The 18632-nt window shown below is 42.8% G+C and overlaps 1 protein-coding gene across 5 annotated transcripts in view; it reads right to left on the bottom strand.

Moving 5' to 3' along the window:
- Positions 1-3371: 3371 nt before the first annotated feature.
- Positions 3372-18632, bottom strand: part of USO1 (USO1 vesicle transport factor) — a 52973-nt gene continuing 37712 nt past the window's right edge. For 4 of the 5 annotated variants that reach the window (XM_033168971.1, XM_033168972.1, XM_033168975.1 and 1 more), the window contains 9 exons: positions 17514-17695; positions 16417-16538; positions 15292-15430; positions 13681-13844; positions 11878-11973; positions 9474-9563; positions 8693-8803; positions 6704-6919; positions 3372-4689 (listed from right to left, as the gene is read on the bottom strand). In XM_033168971.1, coding sequence (XP_033024862.1) covers positions 4603-4689; positions 6704-6919; positions 8693-8803; positions 9474-9563; positions 11878-11973; positions 13681-13844; positions 15292-15430; positions 16417-16538; positions 17514-17695 — 1207 coding nt within the window. In that variant the 3' untranslated portion in view covers positions 3372-4602. Of the gene's footprint in view, positions 4690-5214; positions 5282-6683; positions 6920-8692; positions 8804-9473; positions 9564-11877; positions 11974-13680; positions 13845-15291; positions 15431-16416; positions 16539-17513; positions 17696-18632 lie in introns of those variants that run through there. The other variant, XM_033168974.1, reaches the window with a different exon arrangement.

Here is an 18632-nt window from a genome sequence, read left to right as displayed (position 1 = left end):
GAGCCTGCAACCTTGGGTGTTATCAGAACTATGCTGTAGTCAACTGGTAATCTGAAAACTCTTGATTTGATGAGCCAGTTGGTTTGAGTAAGTTGGCTTCTCTTGGACGACGCCTCTCATCACAGTTCCTGCATTTTCTTCACAGCCCAGCCAACGGCTCCGTACAATGGCCAAAACCCCCAGAAGGCAAACAGACATGTTGGCAATGAAGGCCCCAAACGTTCCAGCACCCAGCGCGATGAAGCCGGGTGTAAGAGTAGACCTCCTTGGAGCCACATCACCATTTACTTTTCTGAAGATCCGTTCTCCAAGCTACTTGCCCCGGCCCAGTAGCGTTCCTGCCGCATTCACTCGCGCCAATCCCTCGAGACCCGATTCAGAGACCCGAGGAAGTGACTACCCAGCGATTACCACGAAGGAGCCTCCTCTAGACGGCCTAGCTACAACACGTCCCACCTCTCATACCACGAAAGAACCCAGAGGGGATGCTTAACCAGAAATCCAGGTGTCCTGGTTCTACAAACAGCCCGTATCTAACTGGGCTCCTACTACTGAAGAGATAGCTAACATCCAGGAACATTTCCGGTGTGATTTGCAGCAGATTCCAGAGAAAATGTGGAGGGAACGGAGCAAGCCCATTAATCAGGTTCCAATGACACTTCTGTAACTTATGCATGCAACTTGAGAAAATTGGCATTGATTATTCCAATTCTCTCAGTAATAGAACTATGCAAGCCATGAAGCTCTGCCATTAACCACCATTCCTTCTTACCCAGCCACCCACCAGGCTTCTGAAATTTCAATAGGCATTGCTCACAGTTTGGAGCGCAAGATCACAGCTTAACCACTAGAAACTTGCTGGGAGCTGGCGTTCTCGGGAAAAGGAATTCTGTCCCTGGTACTGTGTTGTTTCATTTAAAAACACGGAGCCCTGACACGGGGAAGTGCAGGGTGATGACAGCAGTATCAGGGGGAAATGTGTGAATCTTGCCTCCTGTCTGTCCTCGGTATGATTTGACAGCAAGGTTTCCCACCCATTCATAATTTCCATTTATTCCTGTTTTATCTTTCTCAAAGTACATCCCAATGGGGAACCACGCATTTAATTTAGCCAAGGATGGGCCGTCTGGTTGTTGTTACATGGCAATGTCCATCACCCCTGACAGCATGGCAGGAGCCAAAGGGACTTGGGAGTCCGTCTGAAAAGTAGCACAGTGCCCATCTGAAAAGCCAGAGGTATCTCAATCCCTCATTGCCCTTTTGATTTCCTGTGCTGGTTAGTCCTCTCACGGTGACAAACTGGTGGTGTTTTGCAATTTCAATCTTTCCTAAATAAAAAAAGCGAAAGACACTCGAGTGTCTTTTGCCACAATAAGCCTTTCAATGCTCTGTTCATTTTGGTATGATAACTAATCCACCTGTTGACCAGGGGAAATTGGGTAATTGGTGTTTCACTGGATAGGACAAAGACCTCTAAAAGTGCACAGGCCTTTCAGTAGAGAAACCAGAAGCACTGTTTTGTGGCCTTGTCACTTCTGAGGACTTCTGCCCCAGCTGTTGCAACGGAGTACGCCAACAGGGGTGAAGTCCAATAGCTGTGTTAGGCAGCTCCCCAATGCACAAGCCTGGGCAGCACGTCTGGAGGTCCTGGGCTGCCCTCTTGGCCTCGCTGATGTGGTCCAAAGGAAAGCAGAGTGAGACGTTTGGCACCAGCTTGGGTGCAGGATTTGACGGAAGGAGGCGTACAAGGTGCCATCAAACCGTCTTAGGGACTCCACTCCAGATTCGTGTAGCCTTTTCTTCTTCTGAAGATATCCCGCAAGGCAGAGGAGGCTGAGGATCAGAGTTTTCCTTCTAGATGGGCTACCTTCCCAGGTTGCCTCCTTTTAAATCTCACCCTGATGGTCAGGGTCCAATGTCCTAAACGCAACATAAAACAACCCCATGGCAGAAGAAGAAGAAGAAGAAGAGGAGTCTCAAAGCGGCTAACATTCTCCTTTCCCTTCCTCCCCCACAACGAACACTCTGTGAGGTGAGTGGGGCTGAGAAACTTCAAAGAAGTGTGACTAGCCCAAGGTCACCCAGCAGCTGCATGTGGAGGAGTGGAGACACGAACCCGGTTCCCCAGATTACAAGTCTACCACTACACCACACTGGCAGAAGCTACGTAGTCATGCCAGTTCATGTGTTAAATGGAACTGCTTATTTGGGGGGGGGAATTGCATGGGGGTAGGTGTCTTAAGAAGCATGCCCTGCCACGTGTTTCAGAACGGCAGATTACACCTTTGTAACTGGACAAATTACACAGGGGCAAGGGAGATTCTTTGAGTGGTAATTTGAAATCAAATTATTATTCAGAAGACCGCTTTCGGAGGGGCCAACTTCAAAAACCTTGCATGCAATTATACATGTGCAAATTCTGTTCCTATGAGATAGCTTTAAAACTTCTGCGCAACCTGTTCCTAGTGATGAATGCATTTTGACAAATTTTTCCAGTTGAAAAGAGGGAAAAGTTAAAAGGGCTGGGAAAGACAACTGCTTGTGGAACTGAAGAGCTGCTACAACACAAAGACTTGGTGAAAGCTTCCTAGGAACTACCATAACTTGACACTGCGAATTAGGGCTGCTGAACTTCAGTCCCTGAAGTTACCGTATTTTTCACCCTTTAAGACGCACCTGAACATAAGACGCACCAAGTTTTTAGAGGAGGAAAGAGGGAAAGCCCCGTTTTTTTGAGGATCAGCTCACACTTGTGCAGCTTCTTTTGCAAAGAGGAAAAGCCCCATTTTTATGGGGTTCAACTCACAGTTCTGCAGCTTCTTTAGGAAAGGAAAGGGAGCCGTTTCTACAGTTTTCAGACAGATAATCTAATCAGCCAGTCACATGTCGCTGGGGAAACTGCAGAACATTCAACAATGGAGGCCTGGGCAAGGGGGTGGGGCAGAAAGGGAGCCTTATCTCTCTCCCGATCGCTTGCTGATCAGCTGTTCAGCAGCTTCCTTTCAACACCCCATTCTCTCTTTGTAAAAAAAAAAAAAAAAAGCATAATCTGCTTTTGGCCCCTGGGACAATTCAGCTCCAGTGACCACCATTCGCTCCATAAGGCGCACAGACATTTCCCCTTACTTTTTAGGAGGAAAAAAGTGCGTCTTATGGCGCGAAAAATACAGAAACTGAGTTCTGTGGGCAACTAGTTCCTGCAGTTTGCAATATTGAAGTCTCGGCTTTGTGCCACTTTGGATGCAGCCCGTCCTGTTCCTTGCAGATAGAAGCAGATATATTGGTTAAAAAAACCCCAAAGCAACCCCTGTTGGACAGCAGAAAGCCTTTTGCACATGGAATATCCATATTTCCAAAGAGGGATTACAATATCGAGGTAGCATTCCAATTTATTTTGCTGCATCTCAGCTTATGTTACCTGTATCTTGACAAACTGGTAAGTACAAAATAGAGTATCTAAAAATACATTTTTGTATAGCATTGGCCCAAATCCTACTTACTTTAGAGTTAAGACGTAACTGTTCTGTAAGCTGAGTCAATAATTGGAATGAACAGAAACAGCTCTACAAATTTTGCAAACATCTTTACCAATTTGCCATGTTTCCCTGATAGATGCCATGTTTGATAGCACTTTAACAAGTCAATCTTTTTTTTTTTAAATTAAGACTATTCCAAATACAGCAGCACTCAAGAAACATGATTTAAAGCAGTCAGAAGTAAACGAATACTAAATAGTTATAGCATCTATTTTTTATTACCAAAACAGCAAGTTGATGCCTCTTTTTAAAAATCTTACCTATTGGGCGCAAAAGTCAATAAATTATAATCGATCAGTATGTGATTTTAATAATAGAACAAAAGGCTTGTTTCTAACGTGATAATCTGGTAGCATCTTAAAACTTCTGCATGGGTTTTTGCTAAAAAATAAAAAATAAAATTCTGTTTTAATATGCTACCAAATGCTGCTATTTGTCTACGGAAATCCCTCCCAAGTTGTTTCAGTTTCTCTTTTTCTTCTGAGGTACAGAATGCAGCCATTTCAGGTGCAAGGCACTCAATGCTGTACAGTTCCTCTCATTCTGAAATCCACCGACAAGCAGCGAAAAGGTAAAAACCCCTTAACTTGCCAGTCCCATACACTCCAGTAATAATTATATTTTTTTTTTCTGAAGTAGCAAGAAAGAGTCCACCAGTTCTCTCCATGCTGAATACAGGAAGCAATGATTTCATTCAACAGATGTTAAACCATATACATACCATATTTAATCACACCGAAGATCCAAATTAGGTAAGTAATGACAAACACACGGAACATATGCAAATGCCAACACGCTTGGTTAACCGAACTGTTACCTCCAATGCTCCTGGAAAGCATCTAAAACAGCTTCTAGTGTGTTAACAAATCGGTTCGGATGTGCATGTAAAACTTAAAAACGGTAGACTTCTGTTTCAGCTACAAAGCATTTCTCAACTTCACACCAGAAACTCAGGACTAGTCCTAGTGATCCTTCCGCTTCTTTAACCAGGTATTTTGCATCACAAGGCCATCAACATTTATTCTTATAATGCAGTACAGGATTCCCATATTTGACACAATAAAGCTTAATTATCTTCCTCGTCGTCTTCCTCGTCCTCCCCTTCATCTTCCTCACCTTGGTCGCCAGATTCCAGTTCATCGTCGTCTTCAACCTTTAAAAGAAAACAGAGGTTGAGGCATTTAGTTAACGGATTAGAAAGTTTTCTCCATGTCCAACAATTAACTGGACAGATTTTTTAAACGGCTTTATTTTTTTTATTTTTTTTTAAAAATGGCATTAATTTTATTGGGGTGGTGGTGGTGTGCTTTTGTTACGTATTTTGTGTTTTTATCTTGTATTTTTAGGTTGTGAACCGCCCTGAGATCTATGGATGAAGGGTGACAAGCAAATTAAATAAATAGAAATAAATTGCTTTAACTGTAAATAAAATGTTTTGCAAAAATAAGACGTTTACTAAAAACTTAAAACTGCTTTTGACATAAATACTTGCAAAACTGTGGATGAGAAGAGGAGGATGAAATGCCTGCTCTGAGATGGTTGGAACGTGTCTGCTACATCACATGCATGCAGTACTAAAGAGAACAGTCAAGGAAAACGGAAGCAGGACAGCCTTTATTCCAAATCAGTTAATCCAGAATACTTCTTCTGGCTCTGCTCATCATCAGAGCAGCAAAAATGTTGCCAATCCAGACTAAAACTTGGGCTGTTTGCTTTCCATGATTGGAAAAACGAAATGCTCAAACCTATCAATCAATCACTTTATTTCAGCTTTAAGCTCATATAAAACAAAACTGGGCCATTCCATGAAAAATGAGCCTGATAAGAATGCTAGATGAGCGCTGGACTTTGGTGAGGAAGATTCCAAACGTGCAGTCGAAACATTTTTTTAAAGCTAAAGACAAAAGAAGTTTAGTTTATGGACCTTCTTTTCAAAAGTCCACCCACGTAGTATTCACAGAAGTGTTCAAGTTTAAAGTTTTCTGATGATTGTCCCACCCGTGACAGCATTTTTTCCTTAATTTTGTATCGTTAAATTTCTTAAACTTAATTTCTGATTGCATAGTTGTAACCAATAAACATTGATTTAAACAGATATGCTGAGTTTATAATTGATTCACCTCCCAACTCACAGAGTTTTTCCATAAATCAAACTTATCTGAAGCTCCATGTCCTTTTTTCGTCCCACCCGTGACAATACTTTAACATTTAATAAAATTGTCAAAAATATCCATAAAAATAATAAAAAATTAGTAAACTGTTCAGTATCTTATGAAGAACACAGTTTAAATTTTGGTTGTTAATTTTTATGTATATTTACATTGTTACACATGTGTGAATACCAAAAAACATGGTCCAACTGTCCCACCCGTGACAATGGAATGGCCCAACTAAGACAAATACACACACACACAATTAAATTTAAAAATTAATGACAATAAAAGCCTTAATAAAGATACAAAATTAAATATGGAAATTATAAGGCAATTTCACTTTCCAAACAGCAGTCCATTACGTCGCTTATATGTCAGAGCGGAAGTTAAAATTTTCGCCATTTGAAGAGTTACATACTGATCTGTATCTTGCAATAAGAAGGCAAGATAAAAGTCTGCCGGGTGCCCAGGCCATTTATGGATTAATGGAAACAATAAGTTCTTCTGAACAGCACAGTATAAAGGACATATAAGCACTATGTGTTGAAGTGTTTCGATCGATCTATTATCACAGGAACATAAATCCGAGACTTGACGCCTAGAAAATCTATGAAAAAGTGTTCGAAGGGAAAGCATTGAAACACGCTTTGATAAAAGCAAAACGATGACTGGCAAAAGAGAGAGATGATAGGTAAGATGGCACATGAGTTGGTGGAATGACGCCCAACTGACGTGGGGAACATAGCCCCCCCACCAAGCATAAAATTCGCTGCCACTCTTTGATTAATAATTTTCCTTGCTAAGATAAGATCATAGTTCAAGACTTCTATGGGCGAGATTCCAATAGATAAAAGTTTAGCATGAATCTTACTGGCCCAAGGGCTATGAAACTCATTGCGCCAGAGGCATTGGGCTATATAATAGTTATGTAATCTAAACCAAAGTGTTAGCCAATAACTAAAGGCACGTTTCCACAGGAATGTAATGCTCAAACCTAATGAACGTTCGTCTTACCGATTCTCCAAGCTCCTTGAGTTTATCCTTTAATGCAATTATTTTCTGATCCTGGTCAGCCAGAAGAACCAGGAGATCGTCTTGTTCTTTCTTAGATTCTGCGACTTCCTTCTGCAATTTGCTTTTCTCGTTTTGCAAAATAGCCACGGTACTGTTGGATGAGTCCAGCTGCTGCTTCAGTGACGCCTTTTCCTCGCCGTGGGCCGCAATTTCATTCTGGCAGGAGAGGAGGGGGAAATATTAGCATGCATCACTGCTAAAATGACTAACGCCACCCAGCTGCTGGCATCAAAACACTACTTCGATATGAAAGCTATCCTGGATGTCCCAAACAAAGGGCTTTTAAAAATAAAAGTGACCCACTGTAATCAGAATCCCGACTTCCCTTCCCTCTGTGCTCAATCCATATGTACGATAAAAGGGGAACTAAATGGACACAGATTTGATACAAGCACAAAGGAATTTTTTCCTCGCCTTTTGGGTGAGGAATTTTATAAACCTATGAAGCTGCCTCCTACAAAGTCAGACAATTCAATCTGGAATTATTTACCCTGATTGTACAGTACACTGGATTTGGCATATACCCACTCAATAGGCTATGTGAATCAATTCGGCTTAGTCATAAATTCGTCAAAAAATGCACACAAGAGTTTCTCAGAGGCTATAGCAAACAATGCCACTGTGAAAGTAATATAGAATTTGTGGTGTTTAAGACAAATAGTGAGACAGAACATGTAACGAGATCTCCCCCTGCCCGGATCCATACATAATGGGAAGAATAATTTTTAATAATGGCTACAGGGAACCAGACAGAGGGCCTTCTCGGTAGTAGCACCCGCCCTGTGGAATGCCCTCCCACCAGATGCCAAAGAGAACAATAACTACCAGACTTTTAGAAGGCATCTTAAGGCAGCCCTGTTTAGGGAAGCTTTGAATGTTTGATGAATTATTGTATTTTGGTACTTTGTTGGAAGCCGCCCAGAGTGGCTGGGGAGGCCCAGCTTGATGGGCGGGGTATAAATAAATTATTATTATTATTATTATTATTATTATTATTATTATTATTATTATTATTATTATTATTATTACACCCAAAAACCCGCCCTCCACCAGATTATCTGAGTATCTTCCTTAAAAATGTGCATTCATTGAAGTACTGTATAAGCTTTCTAAAGGCACTTTCTCTAAGTAACTAGAGCAGTAGTTCCCAAACTTTTCTTGGCCACCCTAGTATCTCTAAAATCCTGAGGACCCCCCCCCCCCCCGTTACATATAATTCTTATTATTCAAAAAGTGAATTCCTATTTACGTGGAGGAAACCTAAAAGGCCATTGACTGTTCATAACTCATTCTCAAATTGCCTCCCTTAAAAATTAGATTGCCCCCCCTGTAGGGCATGTGTCCCATGCTGGGAACCACGGAACTAGAGGAAGGTTGGTGTTTGAAGATAATGTGCCCTTAACTATACCACCATGAAAAACATGTGTTAGCCTTCCAAAATATTCCCTAAGGAATGCCAAAAATCCTTCAGTAGTGAAGTTACAATTTACCAGTTTATCTTGACATCTCTATGGTAACTAATTATTCTAAGCAACAGAACTTGGTAAGGTGGTTCTGCTGTCTCCAGCTAAGGGGTCTCCCAGCAGCGGATAGCGATTTGTTTAATCGAGGTGTTGAACTTGGGGGTCTCATGCACGTGTTCCACCAGGGGGCTATGGCTTTTGAAAATCAAATATTATACAACCCGCTGAATGTGAACATGCAGGTCCCGCTTACCAAAAACAATACGCTCCCAGGAAATCATTTGTTAGGTGAGCGTTTGCATAAGGAGTCCACGGTTTCCATTATTTCCTATGGGAACATTTCTAATTTGTGATACCTGCCCCCTTCCCCCACCCCAATGTTGAGTTGAGCAAGGATGAAGCCGCCAGTTCAGCAAATCTTAACTGAACACTTAAATGTAGTATTTTTTTATTATTGGGAAACAACCTTTAGTTCTTTATTCTCTTGCAAGAGCGTCGAGAGCCTTCTTTCCAAGTCAGCTGTCTTTGCTACCATAATGGTGCCATTGTCTCCTGATACAGGAACTGGGGTGACGCTCTGCAAAAAAAAGAACACTCAGCAAGACTGACAGGGTGCAGGAGATATATTTGGTCTAACACCTGCAATGCGTTCTGTACGGCAAAGTACGCAACAAATCAGACAATCTGTGTGAACGTGGGCCACTAGAGCTTACGTGGTAGAAGAACAGACTATGGCTATTTATCGGGGGAATAAATAAATAAATTGATGCTTTTGAATTATGGTGCTGGAGGAGACTCTTGAGAGTCCCATGGACTGCAAAAAGATCAAACTTATCCATCCTTAAAGAAATCAGCCCCTGAATGCTCACTGGAAGGACAGATCCTGAAGTTGAGGCTCCAGTACTTTGGCCACCTCATGAGAAGAGAAGACTCCCTGGAAAAGACCCTGATGTTGGGAAAGATGGAGGGCACAAGGAGAAGGGGACAACAGAGGATGAGATGGTTGGATAGTGTTCTCGAAGTGACTGGCATGAGTTTGGCCAAACTGCGGGAGGCAGTGAAAGATAGGCATGCCTGGCGTGCTCTGGTCCATGGGGTCATGAAGAGCTGGACACGACTGAACAACAATAATGGCTATTTATGGATTATGGTGGACAGCTGAAGGAGACAAGAGGACTACTACTGTTCATTACATCCCACAGAAACAATACAAGGACAAAAAGATAAGAGTGAAAGTCTTATATTACCAGTTTTTGAAGCAGTTCTTGCTTTTCACCCTGAAGTTTAGCAATGTCTGTGGACTGTGACTGGATTTGGGACCTCAGGGTTTCAACTTCCTGTGAAGGGGGAATAAATAAATAAATTCTGCTGCTAAGATAACAGCATTGTTTTCAAACAGAAGCAGGACATGGAGCTAATGGGGCGAATTTTCCAGAGGTTTGGAGAGCATCATCAATGCACACAACTCATTTTCATCAGATACCAGGGCAGCTGCTGATGCTCTGAACTGGTGCCTGAGACGCTTAATAGAGGTTTAATCCAGATCAAAGGTACTCCTGGTCAGGAGAGTGTGGTGCTGAAATAGGGATTCAGCCTGTTTTGAATGGGGTGGCGCTCCCCTTTAAAAAGTAACCTTGCCGTTTGGGGGGGACTCTTGGATTCGGCTTTGCAGCTGAATGTCAAATAGTGGTTGTGGCCAGGGATGCTGTCAGGCGTTAGCAGATCCAACCCCCACTGTAGGTTGCCAGGGATGGAGAAGACAAGGAAAGTTCTTACCAACTGCTTTTTATTCAATATTCACAGAGAGAGGCTTAGAAATGCAGCCTCTTGGAATAATGGCGTTGCCCCAAGTGAATCTCCACCCCCTCCATCTCTCCCACTTCCTCATGAGTCATCGCTACAGGTGCTGAAAAGTGCCCTCTGCCTTTGAGCTCTTTGCTCTCCTACTTTCAATGCTCGCCGTGTTCTGAGAGAGGGGGGTCTGGAATGCTTTCTAAAGACACTGAGTCCGTCAGCTGTCACTCCCCTGGTGCTTCCTAATCCTCCTTTCCCATTATTTCCCAGCTTTCCCCCTCATCTGCCTCTGAGCTGTGTCCTCCCTCAAACCCCCGTTGTAATTCTGAACTCTCTTCTTCTTCTTCTTCTCTATAAGGGTCAGCCTGGAGAGACAGTCTCCACCATTCCTCCTCTGCCCAGTCCCTGACAGATGCCCTTGCTCAGCCTAAGCTGATGCACTTACCTGCATTTACTCCAGGGAAATTCAGACTTGGTCATGGTAACGCATACCTTAGTTACATCTACATTAAAAAAGGTAAAGGACCCCTGACAGATAAGTCCAGTCGCAGATGACTCTGGGGTTGCGGCGCTCATCTCGCTTTACAGGTCGAGGGAGCTGGCGTTTGTCCCAGTTTTTCTGGGTCATGTGGCCAGCATGACTAAGCCGCTTCTGGCGAAACCAGAGCAGCGCACGGAAACGCCGTTTACCATCCCGATGGAGCGGTACCTATTTATCTACTTGCACTTTTTGGCGTGCTTTCGAACTGCTAGGTGGGCAGGAGTAGGGACCGAGCAACGGGAGCTCGCCCCATCGCGGGGATTTGAACCGCCGACCTTCCGATCGGCAAGCCCTAGGCTCAGTGGTTTAGACCACAGCGCCACCCGCGTCCCCTACATCTACATTAGATTACTGTAATGAACTCACAATGGGACTACCCTTCAGCAGTGTTTGGAAACTTCCGTTGATACAGTCGCAGCGCTCACTCGTAGTATCATGTAATTCCCTCCATTTCCAATGTTTTGGCATGCCCCGTTGCTATGTAGCTAAAATGGTGCCATGCATGCACACCAGGGAGGTATAAGTAGGCTCCTAAATGATAAGCACTGCCTCCAATGACCACGAAGGGTGAAAATACCCCCCTACTCTGAGAGAATGGCTAAATAAAGACAGCAATGAACCTGTATTACATATATGACTCGGAGCATTGTACTGGATAGGGGCCTCTTTGTGGCTTTCCATCCTCTCCAAAGCTTTCCTAATGGAGGAAGCACAAGGTGCTGTTTCCCACAAGCTTTCTGACCTCTGCAGATCAGCTGCCTTCTTGTTGCGTATTCGGCTGGGCAATTAAGGCTTGTGCCAAAAACGCAAGAGAGGTAAGACTGGCTCTCTTCCCATCCTAATTACTTCATCCAGAGGAATGGGGCAAAACCAGGCTTCCTCAAACTCGGCCCTCCAGATATTTGGGGACTACAATTCCCATCATCCCTGACCACTGGTCCTTCTAGCTAAGGATCATGGGAGTTGTAGGCCAAAAACATCCGGAGGGCCGAGTTGGAGGAAGCCTGGGCAAAAGAAACTGTGCTGCTAAAAGCCCTAAATCTCAGAGAAGGGCCTCTGATTAAGCCATGTTGCAGAGCAGGGCTAGGAACTTGAGGGAGGTGGGGGGGGGGGGAGAGAAAGAGGATGGACATTCCTCCCACCAGAAATAACAAGCTCAGAAAATATATATATATATATATATATATATATAATGCTGCTTTTCAATCAGGTTTCCTACTAAGGATACCTTCACAGATTGCAACTGGGGAGGAACCATGTTCTGAAACAGCAGCATTCACGACAGAATATCTCACGGAAGCAACAGGAATTCTTACTTTATATAGTTCTCTGTCAACCTCAGGGCCACTTGGTTTGTTCGTTTGTGAAGACTGCTCTGTTGTTGTTCCTCCTCCTGCTGCAGGCGAAAGCTTCTGCAAATATCGGATATTAACGAAGGAAACATTTATCTTAAAAGGATAAGGATTTTTAACAAAGCACTTCCATAAATAGCATCCTGAGAAACTCAAACCTTTTTCTTTTCCTTTATAAAAAGTAAGCCCTTTTGGCTTCAGTTATAGGCTGTCAAGTTTGTGGCGGGTGCTTGATGCCGCCTTTGAAACAAGAAGATACTCTGCAGCGTTTTCAGCGATCAGAAGGATTCAGGATGTAGTATAGACCATTGCCACTCTGCTCACACACAGCAGATAAAAAATATGCAATATAATCAAACCGACATACATGGCATAGAACTCGATATTTTCCATACCAAGTTGTTGTTGTTGTTGTTGTTGTTGTTGTTGTTGTTTCAGCTCTGGTATAGGTATTTAAAACCAAAATAAGAGGAAGGAATAATTCCTTTTCCATCCCGATCCACTACTCGACAGTTTGCCAATGAACAAGCAGCACTGCAGATTTTACATATGGCTTGCGACTACACTGCTTCCATTATTTAACAAGCATTCAGAGAAATGCTGGAAATAATCAGTGACTATAATTATAAAGTTGGAAGCATTTACTACATGTGGCTCCTTACAATTCAGACATGGACACTCATAAGGTTATTAGGTCAGCATATCCATTTTAGTGCTGGAGGAGACTCTGGAGAGTCCCACGGACTGCAAAAAGATCAAACTTATCCATCCTTAAAGAAATCAGCCCTGAGTGCGCACTGGAAGGACAGATCCTGAAGTTGAGGCTCCAGTACTTTGGCCACCTCATGAGAAGAGAAGACTCCCTGGAAAAGACCCTGATGTTGGGAAAGATGGAGGGCACAAGGAGAAGGGGACGACAGAGGATGAGATGGTTGGACAGTGTTCTCGAAGCGACTAGCATGAGTTTGGCCAAACTGCGGGAGGCAGTGGAGGATAGGGGTGCCTGGCGTGCTCTGGTCCATGGGGTCACGAAGAGTCGGACACGACTGAACAACAACAACAAAATACATTTTAGCCTTGTGAGTACATATGTACGGAAATCACAATAGTGGACTGATTTTTTTTTTTAAAAAAACTTCAATAATAGCTGTGAACAACCAACAGGTTTTGACAGCATTACAAACAATAGGCAATTGCAGGTCTCAGCGGTTAAGATCTGCCACAGAGTCCCACCTGAAGACCACTTTTGGAGATTAGGTTAAGTAGCTACTGGAAAAAAGGCTCTTTACAGCAGTGGTACCCAAACCATGGACACCCCAGCCTAGACATGCATGCTCTGTGCCGCCTTTAGTATTTTTTAGGCAATCGATGAAATCTGTCTCAATTCTCTTTTGCCTTTAACAAAATATATTTAAAAACATCCAAAGCCCATTTAAGAGCATTTCTTTGTACTGGTGTTTCAAGGTGGTTTTGTTATCGCAAGTCACCGCCTTGAGGCTATGTGCATTACGATGGGATAAAAGTCTTACAAACAAACATATCCATACTGCAAGTCACGTTCTTTCCCATTAACCACTCCGTTCAACTAAGGAATAAAAAGTGACAAGGGGACCAATGCCTTCTTCCCCTGGTATCAGGAACTTGCCTGCCTTCTGATCTGGGAGCAAGGAAGCAAGCCTTTTCTGATCATCATCATTTTACCCTAGAAAAGGATGGACTGGAATTTTCCTATCAGGTATCATCAATAGCCGACACTCATGTACTCACCAAGGTTTCAATCAAAGAGTCTCGTTCCTTCAGTTGTTCCTGCAACAGTTCAAGCTTGTGTTTCCATTCTTCTATCTCCCCATGCAACTTGCTGATTTCGTCCGGCTGAACGCCATTCATCTGAGCCACATCGCCATGGGAACTATGATGCTGGTTGTCTTTGCCTATTCGTCAGATTTGAAAATGACCCATTTATAGAGTTTGGGGACAGAAATATTTCCCATCCCAAACTCATTTAAAATCTTTCCTTCCTTAAAAACGGTACTATGAGCTAGGTACATACGGATAATTATGCCTCGCTGTCACTTAGTGTCAGAGTGGGCAGAGAGCAGAGAATCGGCTGCTGGCGGACTTATCAAGAATGCTGGACTAAATGGCCCTTCGTCTGATCCTGCACAGAACTCTTTCTGCTCTTAAGCAACGGTATGTACACCGAGGATCAGTTTATATACATTTGTTTATTGATGCAATTTATATCTCACACCTTCAGTAAAACGTATTTCCAGGGTAGGATTAGTTACGCCTTAACTGTTAAGAGACACTGAATATGCATTTTTTTTTAAAGACACACACAAACCCTGATGGGGAATATAGTTACAAAAAAGCACACCTGCACAAGACTGGTGTCTGCACAGTCCTAGTTTACAGTTATTAGAATCAGTCACCAATAATGCTTTAAGGCATTATTCTACAAAGATTTCTGCATTTTCTTTGAGGGACATATAGATCATTTCGTATGCACACCATTTTTATTTCAGTCAGGGGTCAGCAGTGCAGAAGTCTTCAGACTATGAAATATATCTTATTATCATAGAAGACTTCTTCCCTACTAATTTCTGCCTGGCGAGTTGATCAGGGATAATTGGGGGGAGGGGGAAGAGGAGAAAGATTACACAAACACAAAGAGATGTGCATGGTGCCAACTTCTTCCTAGTCTGGGACAAGCAGGGAAGGATAGCACCTGGACTCTGAACTATGAGTGGTACTAGCTATCCCTTCAGCCAACAAAGACTCTTTCAAGAGACATGCCACCTCCCTGGGAGGAACGAAGCCCCCCCCCTTTTTTTGCTGCACTTGTGAAAAAGCAGCATAGTGATTAAATCCTGCTGGGCTTCTTCTAACCACCATGGTTGTGCAAGAGCCAGACCCGACAAGATTAAGCTAAGCATCCATTCAGCCGGTTATCTTTTGTGAACCCACTTTTGAATGCAGCGATTGTGGAAAAGGAAGGAATAAACTCAACCACACAGTTTTAATGCCAGTTCTGTGGGAGTAATGGATAGGATTCCAATGAAGTTCCAAGACCAGGATACCTGCGTCTTTTGTTCCTACAATTCCAGGTTGACACCTTACTAACTCTTCTGCCTCAGCAGTGCAGGTTTCCGCAGCTTTTCTCACCGACAGCTTTATTTTTCACCACTCCCAGTCCCTTGTCTTGTTTCAGTGTATAGGTCCCAGAAACCCAATATAAACTAGTATTCGTTCCACGCATTTCCCAGGGCTGCTCAAACAATCTGCATCCGAGTAAAGTGTGGAATTCCATGGCCTGAAAATGCGCAGCAACCTGAATTTGACAGCAAAACTTATACAGGGGACAATTAGCAGTCATACCTAGCTGTACTTTAAGGAGATTGTATTGGTCCTTGTGTTGCTGGATCTGAGACATTTGCTGTGTGACTGTTGTCTGTAGCTGCTCATTGTGAACTTTCATAGATTCTACTTGTTTCTTCAATTCCTCAAGCTCCTGATCCTGGAAAATAAAACAAGAATCTACTTAATGGAATCCTGCATTCATTTCTTAATTCTGTTGATTGCTACTGTTATTAATTTTTTTTTTTAATCGCCACAAAAATTAAGCACCTGTAAGGTCCTCAGGTGTTGCTCATGAGTAACCAGCCAAAGTCCGTGGCTCTTTGCTATAAAGCATTTATTGTGCAGATATATACAGTGCTGAGCATCAAAGATCACGTCTGACTCATCCTAGTCTGGGAATGAGTCCTTCCGGTTTTTGGACCGACATAAAAGCCGCGGGAAACTGAATCCCCTCCTATCTCCCCTGCGCTGAACCCCTCTGCACAGATGGAGCGCCGGAAGAGGTGTGCCTTCCCTTGATCCTGCTTGGTGTGAGGGCTCTGCAACCCTGCTAAAGCCCCGACATTCCCTGCCTCCCCGCAGTCCCTCGCTGCTGCCCCCACTGGACAATGAGGAATTGCTCAGGGTGACCGGACGGGGTTCCCTATACTCAGAGCGTACTGACGCCACGCTGCTCTGCGATGAGGGCGGTTCCCTGACAGCACCCATAGGCATTTATCTATAGACATTTGCAAAGGAACTTAGCTCTCTAACTGCTCAGAATGCCACACAATGCCACTGGTCTAAAATAATGCTTGCCCATGTCTGTCCATTTGCATAGGGTGCCTGTGTGTTTGCCAGTGCATTAAACTAGTGGCACTGTGCAATATCTTTTTATGGTATAAGCAGTTAGTGCAACGTTCCCGGATACTAACAAAACTGCCCATTTCCAGAATTTAGGGGAATCACAGTTGTCAGCGTACCCAGAGGTCAATGGATCAGTCCCACCCCAAAGCTGCTTTTTGTTGAGAGGGTTGCAAATTCTAATATATGTTTAAATAGCACGATTACGCTAAGGGGTAGTCTGGCCCTAATATATACCACCTTAAGCAGATACAGGGCCCACTAATGCAAATGAAGCGAAGATGTTTTTGTTTTTTTTACCTGAACTCTAATGATGCTTTTGTAGCGTGTCACTATGTTGTCGTGTTGTTCTAAGGACTTCTTCACTTCCTCTTCCTGTTTATCTTCTTCACTAGACTTATAAACTGCCTTTGTAATAATGCCTGTTTAAAAAAAATAATCATTTCTTTTATTAGACATTCTAAGCCACATGGTTTTGAAGCAACCCCAATGCCTGCTCAGATATAGAAGTTTAACAGGAGTTAGCCATTTTAGGGATTCTATCATCGAAACAGCCACCCAAGATGCAATAAACGCGTTGTTGTAGTATGGAAAAAAATCACTTGTGTAACCAAGCACTACAGTAAATTGAGAGTATGACCTCTGTTGGGGTTCCCTCTTAGCATATTTTCTTAGCCTTTCCAACTGACATCTTCCTGGTTTTTAAATCCAAGCCCCTCTATAAGATACTCCTGTTCATTATTGCTCTTCTCAACTGATCCTTGCTCACTTTTCCTTTTCTTCCTCCCTAGTGTGTTAGCTATTTACCTACAGACTGCAAGTCCACAGGCATGGTCCATCTTATTTTTTGCAAATCTTTGTACGGTGCACAGCAATTTTACTATTTAATAGATCAACTACAACCTTTGCAGCAGATAATGTAGCCTAATTTTGTAAAAGCAAATCCACTAGCTGCCAGGAAAAATGAATGACAAAACACATTCTCAGATGCAGAATGGATCGGAACATGTTACCAAGAACTTCAGCAGGTAAGCCTCATTGTGCTGTAAACCAATTGCACTATCACCTTCTCACCAAAGTAAATGCACATAAATCAAAGTCTGGAAGATGTGGAGCTATATCAAAATGATGCAGCAAACCCTCAAATATTAAGAAGCCAAATTAACTGGTCTAACAGCACACCGCGAACATAACAAACCTATTGTACTTCCTGTATAAAATTGTTTGCCTCCAGTGTCATAACATGCTTTAGGGTTGCAGAAAATTAAAAACCTTGAAAGGTGTAACTCAATTAACTTTACATCCAATTCTGAAAAGGGAAAGCTCTAAATCTTTCAAATCTAATCGTCTTAAGTAGTAAACACAAAACTCAAGAGAAGTGAAGTAACAAGTCTCACCCTCTAGCTCCTTTACCAATTTAGTAAATTCATGATCAAACATCATATGGTCCGGGCTAGAAAAGCTTGGCTGAGGTTTCTGAGCTGCTCGGGAATAGAATTCGTGTTTGCTGATGAATCCCAATTTCTCAACGAAGTTTTCCTTGCCAATCCTCTTTTCTATCAGTTGCTTTAATTTCTCCCTGGAGGTGAGAGACGGATCACGTAAAACCACTGCAAACTGCACAAAGATGCCCTCTTTTTTATTTCACCCCACCAGCCCACCCCCAGCAAATTCTTATTTAACAAATAGCTATATCAGTTACTGTATATTCTGGCGTATAAGACTCAAAAGTCGGGGGTCGTATACGCAGGGTGAAGAATCTGCAGTCAAGTATATCTCAAACTCTATATTTTAACTGGAAAAGTTGGGAGTCGTCTTATATGCCCAGTCGTCTTATACGCCGGAAAATACGGTAGATCAAAGGCAACAGAGAGTAGTACAAAGTGGTAGGGACAGATGTGCCCTCAGATTTGGCAGTTTGAATGGAGTGCAGAGGGCGAAATGGAGAACAGATGAGTTTGCAAAACTGTAAAAGCACTGTTTCAAGAGCTTGGAAATAATGAGCTGAAGGGAGACTATAGTTAAAATGAACAGGATTGGTTTTCATTTTAATGTTGAGACTCAACATTCAGTCGTGCAAGAGAAATACGACTCAGCGTGCTAATGGACAACTTGCTAGCTGCTAATTATGGCCCTATCAAAGTTTGTAACAATAAAATAAGTTTAAGTCTGTATCTAATTTTCTCTGGCTTAACCATATTGGGGTGTGTGTGTGTGTATCTATTTCCTAGTCTTTGCCCTGAAAATTATATTAGAATAGACCAGAGGCCAGCAAACCTTTTCAGGAGGCTGGTCCACTGTCCCTCAGACCTTGTGGGGGGCCGGATTATCTTTTGAAAAAATAATAATGAACCAATTGCTATGCCCCACAAATAACCCAGAGATGCATTTTAAATAAAAGCACACATTCTACTCATGTAAAAACACCAGGCAGGCCCCATAAATAACCCAGAGATGCATTTTAAATAAAAGGACACATTCTACTCATGTAAAAACACAATGATTCCCGGACGGTC

This window comes from Lacerta agilis, chromosome 14, assembly GCF_009819535.1.
Source record: "Lacerta agilis isolate rLacAgi1 chromosome 14, rLacAgi1.pri, whole genome shotgun sequence".
Taxonomy (NCBI): Eukaryota; Metazoa; Chordata; class Lepidosauria; order Squamata; family Lacertidae; genus Lacerta; species Lacerta agilis.
Note: the sequence above shows the minus strand (reverse complement) of the source record. Positions and strands in the feature narration are given on the sequence as shown.